The following is a 15,362-nucleotide window of genomic DNA, read 5'->3' as shown; positions in this document are numbered from 1 at the left end:
AGTGGACCAGAAGTTAATATAACATTCACAATGGAGCCCTACATAGAGGAACTATTAACTCTCTGCTCCAAGACGTCCTGCCTCAAGAATCTCAAAATGAACTGGATTGTTTGTTTTTTTAATTGCCTCATTGAAAGGTTATGCTTTATTTGCTGGTCACTATAACCTATAGGCCTGTTCTGCACTATTACTTACCAGATTTCTCACCCAACACTAAATATCTGTGATCTGGATTATCTTTCCCCCCAGATGTATTAGTTTTCATTTTTCCAAGCTGGATCTTCCTTCATTATTTTCTTCCATTTTTAAAAATCTTTCTAGGTCCCGTTGCATTATCTCGTTGTCTTTACTGGAATTTGTTGCTCTTCCCAATTCAATGGCATCTGCAGCTTTGAATATGATCCGTATACTGCCACCGTTGTATCATTAATGAAGATGTTAACTAAAATGAGACCCAACATGGATCTCTGCAGAACCCCCCTAAATATCGTCCCACCTCAGTGAATTACCATGTATCATTAGTTTACTGTTCTTCAGCCAGTCCTTGTGACAGTGCTGCTATTCAGACTGATTTGAATTAATTTGGAGAGTAAATGATTTTCTAAAATTCAGATCTATTATATCTACCTTTCTCCCTTAATATATTATGTTGCCTTCATAATGACATTTGGAGACACATTTTCAAAGAGACCACAGTGCAGCCTCTCATTGTGCATACCCACTTTTTTCATATACTATCAATTGCATGTGAAAACAATTATTGGCATGTGCAACCAGCAATAGCCTGTGCTATGCAGGAGGTCAGAACATAATGGTTCTGGCCTTAAAATGTATCATTCTACACACAGAAATGACAAAAGCCACAGTTTCAACACTGTTGCTGTACAGGGCTGCATAATAAGCATTCAAATTCCCTTTGTTCTCATAATGTAATAATGTTATACCAGAGCAAAGTTACCTTAAAGTCAGATGTATCAGTCACAAATATGGGTCAATATTATAATTGTTACCAATATTATATTATTATTTGATTTAAGAAAAATGAAACAAAGCCCTCAGTAAAGACTTAGAAACCTGGAAAGAGTCTTTTCCTACTTCTTTCGTTTTGGACAGATCTTAGGACAGATCACTCATATGAAGGTTTGCCTTTTGCATTTGCAGGTGTGATGTAAGGTAAGGCTGTGGAAATATAATTTACAAATGCTACAACCTTCAATAAGGTTGCTGCAGAGTAATTTCTCTTTTAACATAATGTACAAACAATGCAGCTAGGTGAATGAGTTTAATGTGACTGAACGGGAAAGAGATTGGTTTCAAATCATTATTTCAGTGTGTGGGTAATTTATTTAAGATCCTGAAAGAATGCCAAACAAGGAAGTGTCCCAGGTGGGACTCAAAGACAACTCTGCAGTTTGGAAACATTCTGACTAGAGGAAGCCTGGCAGCTTATGAATCCATGTGATTGTTTAACCATTCGAGATATTTAGACACCCTTGTGTAAACCCCGTAAGTGCCTTCGGTAGCACAACCCTTCCCCCAGCTGACAATCCCTGTCAGAAACCAGGTGTTTTTGTACTTTGTGGCATGAGGTCCGCCGCTGTCCCCCTTGCAGGCGTCTTTAGTCCCACTGAGGTCTCCTGCACAGAACATGTTCTTTGTAATATTTAAGTTGGTCTTTTGCATACACTCTTGTGTCTTTACACGTGGCAGATCAATTCTCATCAGGACAGCAGCAGTAGCACCTCCTTCTAGTAGACGCCCCCATCCACTCACTGTGGAGAATCTAATGGAGGACAGCTCAGATGTTGCAAACTGTTTCTCAGGCAAACATATCGGTACCACATAATCACTGAAGTTAACAGGTGCCTCCAGGCGCAGCAGGGCAATGTCATGGTCAGTTGTTCCTGGAATGTATTTTTCATGCATTATGATTTCAGAAACCTTCCGTTCTTGCTCCCCTTCATCCTCGTGATCTATTCGGTGCTCACCTAGAAAAGGAATTAAACCCGTCAGGTTCACATAAATAGTAAGCTCCTTAACACCACACAGCTCTTATGGAAAGAGATCACTAAGCTGACATTTCTTCTCTTCTTACTACATTTCCATGGCCACCACTGAATCCTGCATTATTCATTCTTTTCTTTGGTTCAGCAGAGACAGTACCTCTTCCTTCATTCCAGCTTTCTCCCTTGACAGAAGACGTGGAATAGGGTTCAGTGACAGAATTACAGCAGAAACAAGCAAAGTAAGGGTGCAGCTTCAAGAGGGCCTATTACTGCATTAGAACTACCCAGCATGGCTATTCCAGGACTAAATTCTAGCACAGAAAAGACTAGACTAGGTTCCATGACAAGGTTTTATATATATACACACCTAAGTACCAGACACTAGGAGCCAAATTCATCCTGAGTGTAACCCCACTGGCATCTGCATTTCCCAGCAGTGGGGGAGAAGAAACCAGAGTGCCATCTCCACAGCATGTACCCCACTTTCCCCCACACTGTGAAGGGTCCATGAGCCAATCAGGGAGTGGGCCAAGAACAGGAGGGACTGAGGGGTTGACCGGGCTCTCCCTGATTGTCCATGGGGAAAACTTTTCCTCTGCCACTCCGTGACAGCAGAGTTCCTCCTGGAGTCATGCTGCTAACTGGCCCTGTCTGCCACTGCCCCAAACCCTTCTCAAGGCTGGGTTCCCTGGTGCAGAGGCAGACGCCATTCACACCTTTACACTCTGCACTGTAATTAATGTGTTCGCCCATCTCCATTACAATGGGGGTAATTCAGCAAGTTTAGAGCCACTTTGATCCCAGCCGTGGAATTGTCATTTTGTAAGACTTCTGTTTTTTGAGACTTACATTATGGCCGAGAGGTCATTTAGGAATCGCTAACTCCTTCCGTCATAAGCAAACAGATGGCCATTGTATTTGTAATCAGTTTTTGACAGATATTGGTTGTATTTAACCCTTCCAAATGTTTGCAGAGTCGCACCGTGTAAAAGTGGCATAACTCCACTGACTTGGGAGGAATCACTGTGAATTTACACAAGCAAAGCTGACAACAAATTTTGGGCCACAAAGTTTGAAAAAGTGAGGCAAGTGAAAGACTTACCCAGTTTTACTCGGAGCTGTTTGGGATGTGTGTTCTCTAAGCAGTGAGCGGCAGTAACCACCCAGCTCGGCGCCAGCAGGGAACCCCCACACTTTTGTTTCTCATTCTCTATTAGCAGAGCCTGAAATATGCAAAAGAAACTTTTACGTTATACCAATTTGTTTCACCTGAAATTCTATAGAATTTACAGAGAACATTCATCTTATTTAGCCTGCAAGGACCATGTGTAGTCATCATTTTCCTAACTGCTGATTGGTGAAGTTACCATTAGATCTTCAAGGAAGGGACTATGGTGCATAGCCCAGGTGGACCTAGGTTTTTAGACGAATCATTTTAGTAACTCAGGCTTAAAGTAATTCAGGGGTTTATTGGAACTAGGCATCCAACTTCCGTGGAAAGTCAATAGGAGTTGAGCACTTAACTCCCTTGGGCTCTTTGAAAATCCCAGCCTCAGATGCAAACACATTTATAAGTAGGCTGTAAATGCTCATGCTGAGTGGCTCCTTAATCTACAAGCAAAGGTATCATGTTAGGACTACTCATGGAAGAAGGTACACAGTGAGAGTAAAGGTATCAGCATTTGAGATCTTGGCAATGTTTCTATGTCTTGTGCTTTGCCTTTTCAGAATTTAAATCTTACACAGGAATGTGCTTGGATCTAAATTACTAAAATTATTAGTCCTGAAATAAAGGGTTTTATTTTCCTATTTGCTCAAAGAGAAACTTCGTGCCTGGCCCCAAAGTAGACAATTGACAACTTGGCTACTCTACACACAGAATTTAGGGAAGAGTTTTGCATCGCTACACTCTCTCTTTTTTTATTCCCTCATGCTTGAACCCACCATTCACACCAATTGCATGGCAAATGGGAGGGAAAAAAAATCTTCCCTTGGATAATTTTGCTAGCATATGTTATTGATTCTGCCTATTTTGCCCAAGAGTTCACATCCCAGTAACTACAGCTGACACGCTTGTGGGCAATCTCACCAATAAGGCCAAAGACTGGATGGGCAGAGCATGGAGGAGGCTGAATTGCCATTTCATGCCTGGAAAAGCAGTCACTCCAGCAGAGGGATAAGGTATATTATCAGGGAGGCAGTGGCGGTGGGTGGGGAGCTTGTATTACCTTTAGATGTGCCCTAGCTACTCTGTGGCTGCAGAGAGGTGTCTGTTATCCAGCACTGTGCATCCAACTCCTTTCCCAAGGACTCAGTTGATGACAGAAAATGAAATAGAAGACTCACCTGCCACGGGCACTCGCCTGGAGGACAGACAGAACCACCTACAATTCTCCCCCGCTGACTTGCACTTTGCTTTGCCAAAACAGGTATTTTTCCACATGGGTAATCCACTGTGAAAAACAATAAATAAATCACAGTACTAAGTGTGATTAAATACAATGAATCCACTGGAAAACACAGAGGGCCAAATTCTCTGCTAGGGTTACTCCAGAAAACTCCCTCCATGAGTCATGCCAGCAGAGAATTCAGCCAGTAGTCTAATGGTGTTGCTAATCCCCGAGTATTTTAAATCGCCCAGTGAGTAAATGTTTTTTTTCTGACTGGACGCTGCCCACAAGTGGTGTTACTTTACAATATAGACCCTTTGGTTAAGAAGTTGCACTCAGGTACCACAGGAAGCTCTGAAAAAGGCTTTGATATAGTGTGTTTAGTGCCTCTTTAATTCCTCCAGGGTTTTCATGATGATCTTTTAAAGCGGGCAGGACAACTGGCTCCCTTTGAATCCTCCGTCACACCTGCTCTGCTGCTACTAGACTTCCTGTCGTTCCCGCCCAAAAAAAAAAAAAGCTGCTGACCTCCTGAGGTGCACGTGGAGAGGTCCCGTCTCCTACCCACTTAGGAAGCAAGACCCCATGTCCTCTATGACAAGCGGCAGCTAAAATCTGCAGGATTCTGCAGCACTCTGAGGAGGAAATCCTGATCCTACTGAAGTCAATTCTGGCCCCTGAAGCAGCAGACAGGGAATTCCATGACAGACTCAGATAAATTAGGTTATTAGTGAATTAAATGGGAATATAAATAACACAATTAGTATCTCATTGATTTATTTGGACATTAAATTCAATATAATTTGTGCTGCCCCCACATGATCAGTGTTGAGTGTTGTCACAGTCCCTGGGTAGGGTGACCCAGCTGAGACCTTTTCCAGTCCCCCTGGTCTACCCCTTTCCACTGGCAGAGCCAGGTTTTGCAGCTAGGGTGGGGTGTATGTGACGGGTCATTGATGTTACCACCTTCAGGTATACCCAGTGGCTTGCTAATTTCACACATTGTCATGCCTGCTGCACTCTCTGCCCCCACACTGCAACCCTAAACCCAGCTTGGAGCAGAAGGAAGGCCACAGGGGACGGTGTGGGGAGGAGGCTGGAGAGCAAGCCCGCACTGCACTCACCCTGCAGTGATGGGTCCTGGCCCACAGGGTGGGGCCCAGCTCCTCACTATGGGAGTTGCAACCTGTCGTACAGGGTCACAGCGCCATTCAGGTTTGGCCCAGCCACCCCTCCATCATGATGGAGGAGCAGCCAGGACAAATTTGAGTGAGTGGTGTTGTAACATGGTGTATGGGGTCACCACACTATGTAACCCTTTGTGCCATGTTGCAATGACCGGAGCAGGGAGCCAGGGCCAGCCTTGCAGCACAGGAGCTGCCACTGACAGGTGAGCAGGAGGTCGGCTCATTCCCCAGCCCCATATGAAAATTTGGGTCATACACTTCTTTTTGCCAATTGCATAATAAGCTTGAAAAGGCACCACACTTACACACACCTAAAGGCAGCTGGGGGTGGAAGGAGAGATGTCCCCCTGTCCCCCAACTAGTAGCTTCATCACTCCCCCTTTTAAGTGACAGGCCTGTACCTCCACTTCTCTTTGGGGTGGGATGTTGTGATCCAATCACTCCCAGACTGGGTCTCCAGGTGGCATCCCTCCGGTTGCCAACCATGACGCCTAGCACATCCAATGGGCTTGGCATCTGCATGAGTTTCCCTTTGGGCACCTGTAAGTAGGGCCACAGAAGTAGCTTCCCCAAAAGAAGTACGATTTATTTTGCCCATAGGTGCACAGTAGTCAGAAAAATGGATTTACAACAACGGAGGCCTGCACCCCAACTGCCTCACCTATACTTGGCCTTCCTCTCAAGGCCGTGAGTACACATGAGTCAGCCATGGTGCTCCCCATTGTATCTGGGGGCTGTTAAAGCATGCCTGCTGCAGATCCCTGACTCTCAGTCTGCCTGTTTCTTCCTGCAGCAGCTGACAACCCTTTCTCCCCATCCCTTTCTGTAGGGTAGATCTGTTAACAGATTGGTGTCTTTTGATCTCCAGAGTCTTAGCCTTTGTAAAACATCTCTGTAGCCGGGATAGGCCATAAACCTGGCTCTTGTATTTGAGCGTTTACTGGGGTGCATCTTCTAGGCCATTGTTTTACCTTTTACCTTTCCAGCCTACTTCCTTTAACAACCCCTTTTCATCTAACTCTAATCATTCAGGCAGGGTGATGTCCCCAGGACTCATTTACATAGCAATTAAACATCTGGGGCTGGTCTGGGTCAGCTGACTCAGACTCACAGGGATCAGGCTGCTGGGCTATAAAATTGCTGTGGAGTTGTTCGGGCTTGGGCTGCAGACGAGGCTCTGGGACTCCAGCCCTACCCTGAATGACTACACCATGGAGCCAGAGCCCCACCCGAGTCAGCTGATCCAGGCCAGCTGCAGTTGTTTAATTGCAATATAGACATACCCTCAGATATACTGAGGGACATATGAAGTTTATAAACAATAAAATGTGATGTGGATTTTGGTACTGAAAATGCATAATGGCATTGTAGAAGTTGTCAGAGTGAGTTGGAGGTCTGACAGCTGGGTAGGAACACTTGCTACATGGGAAGGCATGGAAGGCGGTGTTGATTTTTTGGAATCAAGGAGACAACTGATGATTTGGGCACTGAGGAAGGGAAACATCTTATTTTCTTCCCCATTTTGGCAGGGTCAGAGGTTTGTGGTGAGTCTGGAATTCCTTGGTCCTCATCCCAACAACCCTAAACAGAAACCAACTGCCCCACTCCAATATCTGCTGCAACCGCCAAGAATGGAGAAACACGTTATTGGATTGATGTTCCTTAGTGAAATCATTTCCAATGTTGATACCCCAATTGTTCAACTGTTACCATTATTCTTCAATGTCAATACCCCGGTGAGATGAATGGGAGCAAGTAACTCCGCTCAGAACCACTGGTCCAGGCATTCTGCAAACTCAGTCGTGCACCACGGCAGCAGTTTACACTCAGTTCACACTCTAAAGGTTTTCATTGCAGTCATAAGAGCTACAGGGGGAAATTTACCCATGCATAAAGGGCAGCTAGACACCCAACTCCTTGTGAAAGTAAATGGGAGTTAGGTGCCTGGCTCCCATTTCAGCTTTGAAAATCTCCTCCTTAATATTTTGAAAATAAAAGCTGATGTTTTGGAGAATAATTATATCGCAACTTGAAAAAAAAAAAGAACATAGATGCAGTTATTCATGTGGCCACATAATCACATAGTACCCAGGCCTGTGCTTGAAGGGGCAATTTGAGGCATTTAATCCCTTGCTCCACTAATGAAATAATTTAGGTAGGTTTCAGAGTAGCAGCCGTGTTAGTCTGTATTTGCAAAAAGAAAAGGAGTACTAGTGGCACCTTAGAGACTAACCAATTTATTTGAGCATAAGCTTTCGTGAGCTACAGCTCACTTCATCGGATGCATTCAGTGGAAAATACAGTGGAAAATAATTTAGGTAGGGATTTTCCAAGGGAGTTTGGCACCCGTTAATTCCCCCCCTTTAAAAACCCAGCTGTAGTTTGTTATCTCTTCAGATGAGCGAGAATATCGTCTTGCTATTCCCTAGAGAAGAGTATCCGAGTTTGTTGGTCTTATTCAGTAGTAAAAAAGAGCACTGATTTCTCCCTGGTTTTATTAGGGTTATTCCGGTCTTGACTCATATGCTGAAATAAATACAGTTATGAAGCATCTATTCATTGGATAAGAATTGACATCTCCTGGAGACAACTGTAAAAAGAAGTTACCCATAAAATATGTTGCTGTAGTGACTTGGTTTGCATAACCTTACCTTGGGGAGTACAGGACACTTCATCACTTGCTAGCATGTAGCCATCTGAGCAAAAGCATTGTCGTATCGTGGTTGGACTGTCAGTGCAATAATGTTCACAGTGACCATTTTCATGAATGCACTTCAGTGTGTCATTCAGACCTAAATACGTGAAAAGAACACATTAGTTCCTGAATGTGGTGTCTTATGTTTAACTCGAGTCAATTATGTTTGTAAATTTTGACCAAGAGTGACCTGCAACTCACTAATGTTGATATATTGATAGAGAAAGCTGCTTCTGGTAGGCAAACATTAATGACAGAGCTGTACAGAACTGGAAACTAATTTGTACTCCAGCACAAATTAAAGAGATCAGAAAATGCACCAAAAATCATACAGTGATTGCCATTCAAAATAATTAGCATTTGTCATCAGTTACCACAGTATGGTATCTGAGATACAGCAATCCTCACAATAATTAGAATAGGATATCACTGTTGTCACTGTATGGTAACTGTTGTCAAATATGTCTATTTAAAAATTGGAACCACTGTATTCCTTTCACCCACAGCAGTGCACTGGGAAGGCCACAGGATAATCCACTGCAGCAGAAGACCTCTCTTCTGGAGAAAAGATATGTCTGAATGGTCAGTAATTCAAGCCATCTGAATGGCTGAACATTTATGGGTGCTTATTAATAATAATAATAATAAATAATAATAATTTATCCAGTACCTGCCCCAGACACACAAGCTGCTACCATGTGGGACAAACAAACAGAATAAGTAAGTATGGAGGGTCATGTAATAATCCAGATGGGAAACACTAGCAAATAGGTTGGTTTTCACAAGTTTTTTTTAAAGGGGGGGAGAAGGAACCTTGCAGATATTGACTAAGAGGCTGTTCTAGTGTGGGACAGCATGAAAAGGTGACAAAAAAAGTTAGGACTGGGCAAAGAAGACAGAGCTTGTGGTCAGGAGAGAAGCATGAGCAGGAAATGGGAAGGGTTGTAGGAGGTGAGAGTAATATAGGCTGGACTGGGATCATCGATGCCTTATTACAGATGCTTAACAGTAGTTAAAGCCACTAGTTAGGCAACCCATTTAGATCGGACAAGCTCCTGCTCCTCCTCTGGGCCTACACTGTACTTATGTACTAAATTTAATAGTCAGTATATAGAGCTAGATCCAATGCTCATTGAAATCAATTAAAAGACTCCCACTGATGTCACTGGGCATTGGATCTGGCCCATTGTTCTTTTAATGAAAGTGTAGGCAAGGACCTTTTTCATGTGCATATATTTACACACTGTGACAATCTATAATATGGTCACCCCTTTTACAATTATGATAAATCTTGTGCAAAGTATGCCTTGTGAGGTATCACTGGAAAGTCATAATCTGCTGACCATTACTGTCCTGTTGAACTGTATGCATCATCATTGTATACGATGTTATGAGATTTTGCTACATATTTGCTACTGAAACATGTTGAGAGTCTGGGAAATGTCCACAGACTAGCCCCTCAGAGAGGACAAAGAAACTGCAAACACAGAGGTCTTACATGCCAAACCTCAGGTAGCCAAAAGGTGCAAACAAAAATTTGCAATTCATAATGGAGGATGGTCAGCAGCGCATGTACACCATGAGGGCTACCTAATCCCATGACACAGCATGAATTTTTCCAGCACGTGGGGAAAAGTATAAATGAGGGACAGTGGCATCACTACAGGGTCTCTCTCTCCTCCCCATCTCAACACCTGGAAGCAAGATCATTTGGAAGACAAAGAGAAGTCTCCTTGAATTGGGAGGAAGGGATGGTTTTAACTAGTTAGTATGAACTGTGAACTGAAAACTGCCTGCAATGTCCAGTAGGCCAAGAAAAACTGTTGGATTCAAATCTTGCTCAGCCTGATAAAATGTAGGATTTAGAATGTGTGTTTAGTTTTTGTTTCTTATGTAACCAAGTCTGACCTTTATGCCTACCACGTATAATCACTGAAAATCTACCTTTCTTTTGTTAGTAAACTTATTTTGATGTTTAATCTAAACCAATGAGTTTGTCTCAAGTGCTCAGATTACAGAGGCTAGAGTATGTGCACTGTCCTTTGAGGGAGTGGGGAACTAACTGGTGAGCTTGCATTAATCAAGAAGGCCTTGAGCAGTGTAAGACACACATTTCTGGGGTGCAAGGCTGGGGAAATTCGCTGGGGTCTTCCTGTGTGCAGTTCATGAGTGGCTTGGGAGAGCATTCATGTAACTTTGCTGGGTGTGCCTCTGCACACTGATGGCTAAGTGAACAGAGCCTGAGGGGTTTGCTGTACACTCGCATAGCAGTGTAGGAGAAAGTCTGGGGAGAAGAGTTAAAGGGGGCACAGTGGTTACGCAGTCCAGATTGCACCCGGGGGCATGTCACGCACACCATACAATATTTCCATTTCTAAGCCAAAGGGTTACCATAATCCAGTTAGAAAAATGCCCCTTTTCCCTCAGGTGGTTGAGAAGGTAAATTTAGAAGATCTACACTGTGTAACAATTATGTGGCTGCTTTGTAGAGTGACTGCAATACCCGTTTACTGAAGCTTTATTAAACATAGCAGTGTTAACTGTGGCAGCGATCTCTTCTCTGCTAGAACGATGCCCAATAATAATGTTTGCTACCAGTCCTTTTTAAAAATAACAATGTATTTATCAGAGCAGCTTGCATTTGCATAGTGTTTTGTTTTTTAAAAATTTAATACCTGACCTTTTTCACAGTTTTTGCCCTTATACTCCTCAGGGCAAAGGCAAACGTAAGCCTGAAATTGGTCAACACATGTCCCACCATTCTGACAGGGGTCAGAGTCACACTGGTTGGCATCTGTAAAAACACACAGTATCAGTAAGGCTCACAGGAAGGATTACAATGGTGCAATTTCAGTAATTATTAGAACACATGAAATTCTCATACCAACATAATTCTGCCAGAATTCCATCTGAAAGAAAGAGAGGAAAAAAGGGCATAAGGAATTATCCAGACAATATTATGCATCATTTCACGTACAAAGGATAAGTATGTTGTCTAATACCATAACAAACAAATTATAGAGGTATAGCACATGGTAGTTGAAGGGTGAATAAAGTTGTGCCTACTTAGAGAACATGCCTAAAAGTTAACACAATATTAATTTGCAGCTCTCTGTATATTTTAAGACACAGGTAATATAAGACAAAGGTACTATATTAGACACTTTTCAGCTTCCAAGGTTTAAGGGTCAAAATCCATTTATGTTTCTATTAATAAGATGGGAAGATGCAAGATAAAAATCAGGCCAACAGAATACCCCCGGACCTCCTCCCCCCTTACTTACTGTCCTTTTATCATCTTGAAAGATTTCTCTGGCTTCCTCATATGAACACGTTTCCTCAAAGCACTCCCGTTGTAGTGACCCAAGTTTTAACTCTTCAAAGAAGCTATTCGCCCTTCTTTGTCTTTTCAACAAGCTGTTTGCCTGCTCCTGCTTTAAGAAGACTGAAAAATTGAAATAATTGGAACTCTACAGGCACATTTTCTCTCTCCAGAAACAAAGTACAGTAGAACTTCAGAGTTACGAATACCAGAGTTACGAACTGACCAGTCAGCCACACACACCTTGTTTGGAGCCGGCAGTATGCAATCAGGCAACAGCAGAGAACAAAACAAAACAAAAAAAAGCAAATACAGTACAGCACTGTGTTAAATGTAAGCTACTCAAAAAATAAAGGGAAAACATTTTTCTGCTGCATAGTAGAGTTTCAAAGCTGTTGTAAGTCAATGTTCAGTTGTAAACGTTTGAAAGAACCACGATAACGTTTTGTTCAGAGTTACGAACAACCTCCATTCCTGAGGTGTTTGTAACGCTGAAGTTCTTCTGTAAGCCAATGAGATTTCAGCTTCCTTTACTTTTTAAATCTGAACTGTTTGCAACAATGTTTAAAGCAGGCCAGGCCACGCCAAGCACATTCCCATTGTGCAACATTGCACAATCTTGTAGAGACATTATTTACCTACCCTTCTGCACATGAGGTAAAGTGACAGATCCTAGATTTTTATGTAGGCCAAAGCTTTCGAGAAAATGGTAGTGATTCTAGAATTATAGCAGTTCTGCATCCAAATAATTCATGAAGACTTACCATGCACCATGTGGTAGGTTTCAAAAAAGTAGGACAGGATTTCCTTTAGTTCTGGCAGCCAAACAACAATTAGACAAGTGGCACGTAGCCTCTCATATTTACCCAATTCATCTGCTGACCCTTGTGTTTTACTATATTTTCCATATAAACTCACTTGGTAAGATAAAGATCTTTGGATGGATCACAACTTTTCAGGCTCCCAATCCCCTCCACTCACACACTCCTTTTCCCTCACTGCTTTCATCTACTCGTACCTTCTTTGGACCAGCAGGATGGAGTCCATAGGCCACTAATGGTCCATAAAGCAAAGCTTGAGAACAACTGCTCTAATTTATTCCCACTTACTTTTCTTCTGAAAAGACTCTGGGCCATGGCAATACCTTTGCTGGCAAAGGAGAGCAGGATGAGTTTCCATTCTGAGCCAGTCATCACCATGTCTTTGCACCAGCTAGAGGAGCTTGTATGTGGCTTCTAAACTCAGCAAACTGGTACCACGTGGCACTCTTCCTGGCAGTCTGAGCCAGGGTTAATGGGCAAGGAGAGCAGAAGTCAGACTGGAGTGGTATGAAAGACGGCACATCTCTTGTCTACACCAGTTTGTGAATAATGTAAACTTTCTTTTAAAAAAAGAGTTATGGTTGTGCTGTAGTGGAGACCCAGTCCTGACTGGTGTCTTTAGGCGCTATTGTGAAACAAATGCTAAATTGATATATAATGATAACTGATAATAAATAATGCGACCCAGTGTATTTCTGAATCTCTACACAGTAGACTGTAAAAACTATCAGTCTGTGAGGTATACAGTGTTCTACCACATATTAAACGTTAATTCTGAAGCCTAGTGATGACAATTTAAATGACAATATTGCTCACTATTCCTCTTCTGAGCATTTTGGCAGAAACATGCAACTACTCTGGGATGGTGGGCAAAGTTGGGGATAGAGGATGGAGCTTGAGCAGAGTACTTCCAATCCATTCCCTCTCCAAGATAATTCCTAATGGAGAATGAACTGTCTTGCACTTGGAGGTATCTCTGCAGGGCGGTGCCGAGCCACGCTGATGGGATAGGGGTGGGGAAGCTTGCACTGATCATGATACTTATAATAGAGGACTTCAGTCTCCTGGTCTACCAGCCTCCACATCAGCATTAACATCACTAAAATATATATTCATTTAAAAATACAGACGTGATTACTATAGATCCCCCTAAAACAATAATTACCGGCTGTATAGTATTTGCTGCACTACACATAGCACAATGTCTTTTACTAATGTTCATGTCAGGTTTTATCCTTGCAGTATGTTGAGTATTGTTATTTTTAATTATTTGCAATTGTTTTCTTACGGCATTTGTCCTTGTTAAATTATTAAAGTAAAGGAATACCTATCTATCTATGGGCGCACACACTCACACACACACACTTCTCAATACTATGGAGATGCATTGGAATCATCTGAGAATTTTCTTTTTTGTATTTTTTCTAAAATGTTTGACCACCATTGCTGAAGAGTGTTAGTCTGTGGATAGCCTGAGCTCTGTGATCACTAGTGCCCTTTGGTTCCCTGGGAGCTGATTTTGAGGCACATATTAAACACCAGGCACCCGACTTTCAGTTGTCGTGGTTCATCCTCATATTACACTACATTTTTTGTAATATCCCCTTTGTAAATTCTTGTGGATTGAATGAGAAGGACTGATAATTGATTCTCTGCTTTTAAAATACCACATATAGGCTTGAATTCCTGCTGGTTTCATCTAGTAGGCAGGTAGTTGATGGTTTGTAGCTTTCTATATGGTGAGATAACTTACACATATGAGCCTAGAAACAATTGTTCCCAGTTGACACAGTAAGTGCGTGAACACAATCGCCACCCAAAACTACGAGCACATTAGAACACTGTGCAGACTTGGACACATTCATTAGTAATCTTTAGTACTGCCATTGCTGTGGATGATCCAACACTCTTCACAAGAAAATCGTTTGGCTAACAATATAATAATAATCATTACAACAGTTTCTGGGACATACCTGCAGCTGGTGAAAGAGGAAGCAGCAGCAAAAAGCAGAGAAGCAAAACCAAGTAGTGGTTGGAAACCATGATGACACTGAAATGCCAGTGTCCCAATATCATGTTGACATTTCAGCAAGAACTGCATGGTGAAAGATCTCTGCTTCAAAGGCTTTGACCTGGAGGAGGGGAGTCATTAAACAGAGAGAGCTGAAACTCGTGCAAATAATTGTATTCATGAAGAAACTAACAAACAAAATCCCTTAATACATTCTCTTTAAAAATAGGCAAAGATCTTGGTTGAGAAGAATTCCCATTAACAGTGTGGAAAGGCCATGCTGATTATTGTGAATGTTGCAGCGTGTTCTTATTAACAATCCAGAATGCTATTAAATGTGAAACACAAGTGCCAAATTACAGGCCTCAGCCTGAATAGCACAACATTACATTTTGTATATAGCCATCCGAGAAGTTTGCAGGTGAATCAGAAAGCCAAGAGTAGGCTGATTGGGGTCAAGGTAAAGATTTGCAGTATCTCTGAATGTGGTCACATTGTTGATGCTTTAAAATGTACCATGTTCTTTTTCTTCTTGGTTCCCAGTGAAAACCCTGAACCGCTGACTGACTTTATATTGTGACACTAATCAACTAACAAGAAATACCAGGTTCTGCTTTGCTCTCTTTTTGTTTCAGTGAAGGAGCTGTGTACCTTATTGCCATGTACTACTACACAAAGGACTTAAGTTATATTGGAAAGAAAAGAAGAGGAGAGGAGCAGAATTCCATTTCATTAATAATTGTAGTAGTTTGACTGAATCAACAGATAAAGTTGTATCTGGAAAAATAAGCATTCCTATGAATTCATCTATATCAAGGACTAATGGTATCAGAACACAGAGTTTACAAAATTCTTAAGTAAAGATTTGACTAAGATATCAGCAAGGTTAGGAGCCTGTTTGTCAGTAGGGATTGGAGCATTTCATAGGAC

The 15,362-nt window shown here is 42.2% G+C and overlaps 1 protein-coding gene across 1 annotated transcript; it reads right to left on the bottom strand.

Annotated features, from left to right (window-relative positions):
* Positions 1 to 1,286: 1,286 nt before the first annotated feature.
* F7 (coagulation factor VII) lies at positions 1,287 to 15,273 on the bottom strand. The gene is made up of 8 exons (XM_007063895.3): positions 14,395 to 15,273; positions 11,563 to 11,723; positions 11,163 to 11,187; positions 10,959 to 11,072; positions 8,235 to 8,375; positions 4,353 to 4,459; positions 3,109 to 3,229; positions 1,287 to 1,988 (listed from the first exon to the last, which is right to left on the bottom strand). The coding sequence occupies exons 1-8, from the start codon at positions 14,495 to 14,497 to the stop codon at positions 1,447 to 1,449; spliced, it is 1,314 nt and encodes a 437-aa protein (XP_007063957.2). The 5' UTR covers positions 14,498 to 15,273; the 3' UTR covers positions 1,287 to 1,446.
* Positions 15,274 to 15,362: the final 89 nt, after the last annotated feature.

Source organism: Chelonia mydas, chromosome 1 (assembly GCF_015237465.2).
Source record: "Chelonia mydas isolate rCheMyd1 chromosome 1, rCheMyd1.pri.v2, whole genome shotgun sequence".
In the NCBI taxonomy this organism is placed as follows: Eukaryota; Metazoa; Chordata; order Testudines; family Cheloniidae; genus Chelonia; species Chelonia mydas.
The sequence above is the reverse complement of the archived record's forward strand: the minus strand, read 5'-3'. Positions and strand labels throughout refer to the sequence as shown.

Excerpts from the sequence above, each read along its gene's own strand:
- F7 (XM_007063895.3), bottom strand. The coding sequence starts at position 14,497 with ATGATATTGGGACACTGGCATTTCAGTGTCATCATGGTTTCCAACCAC. Across the intron at positions 11,724-14,394 it reads TCCTCTTTCACCAGCTGCAG|TCTTCTTAAAGCAGGAGCAG; the intron begins GTATGTCCCAGA and ends TCAATTTTTCAG. Across the intron at positions 1,989-3,108 it reads ACAGCTCCGAGTAAAACTGG|GTGAGCACCGAATAGATCAC; the intron begins GTAAGTCTTTCA and ends TTCCTTTTCTAG.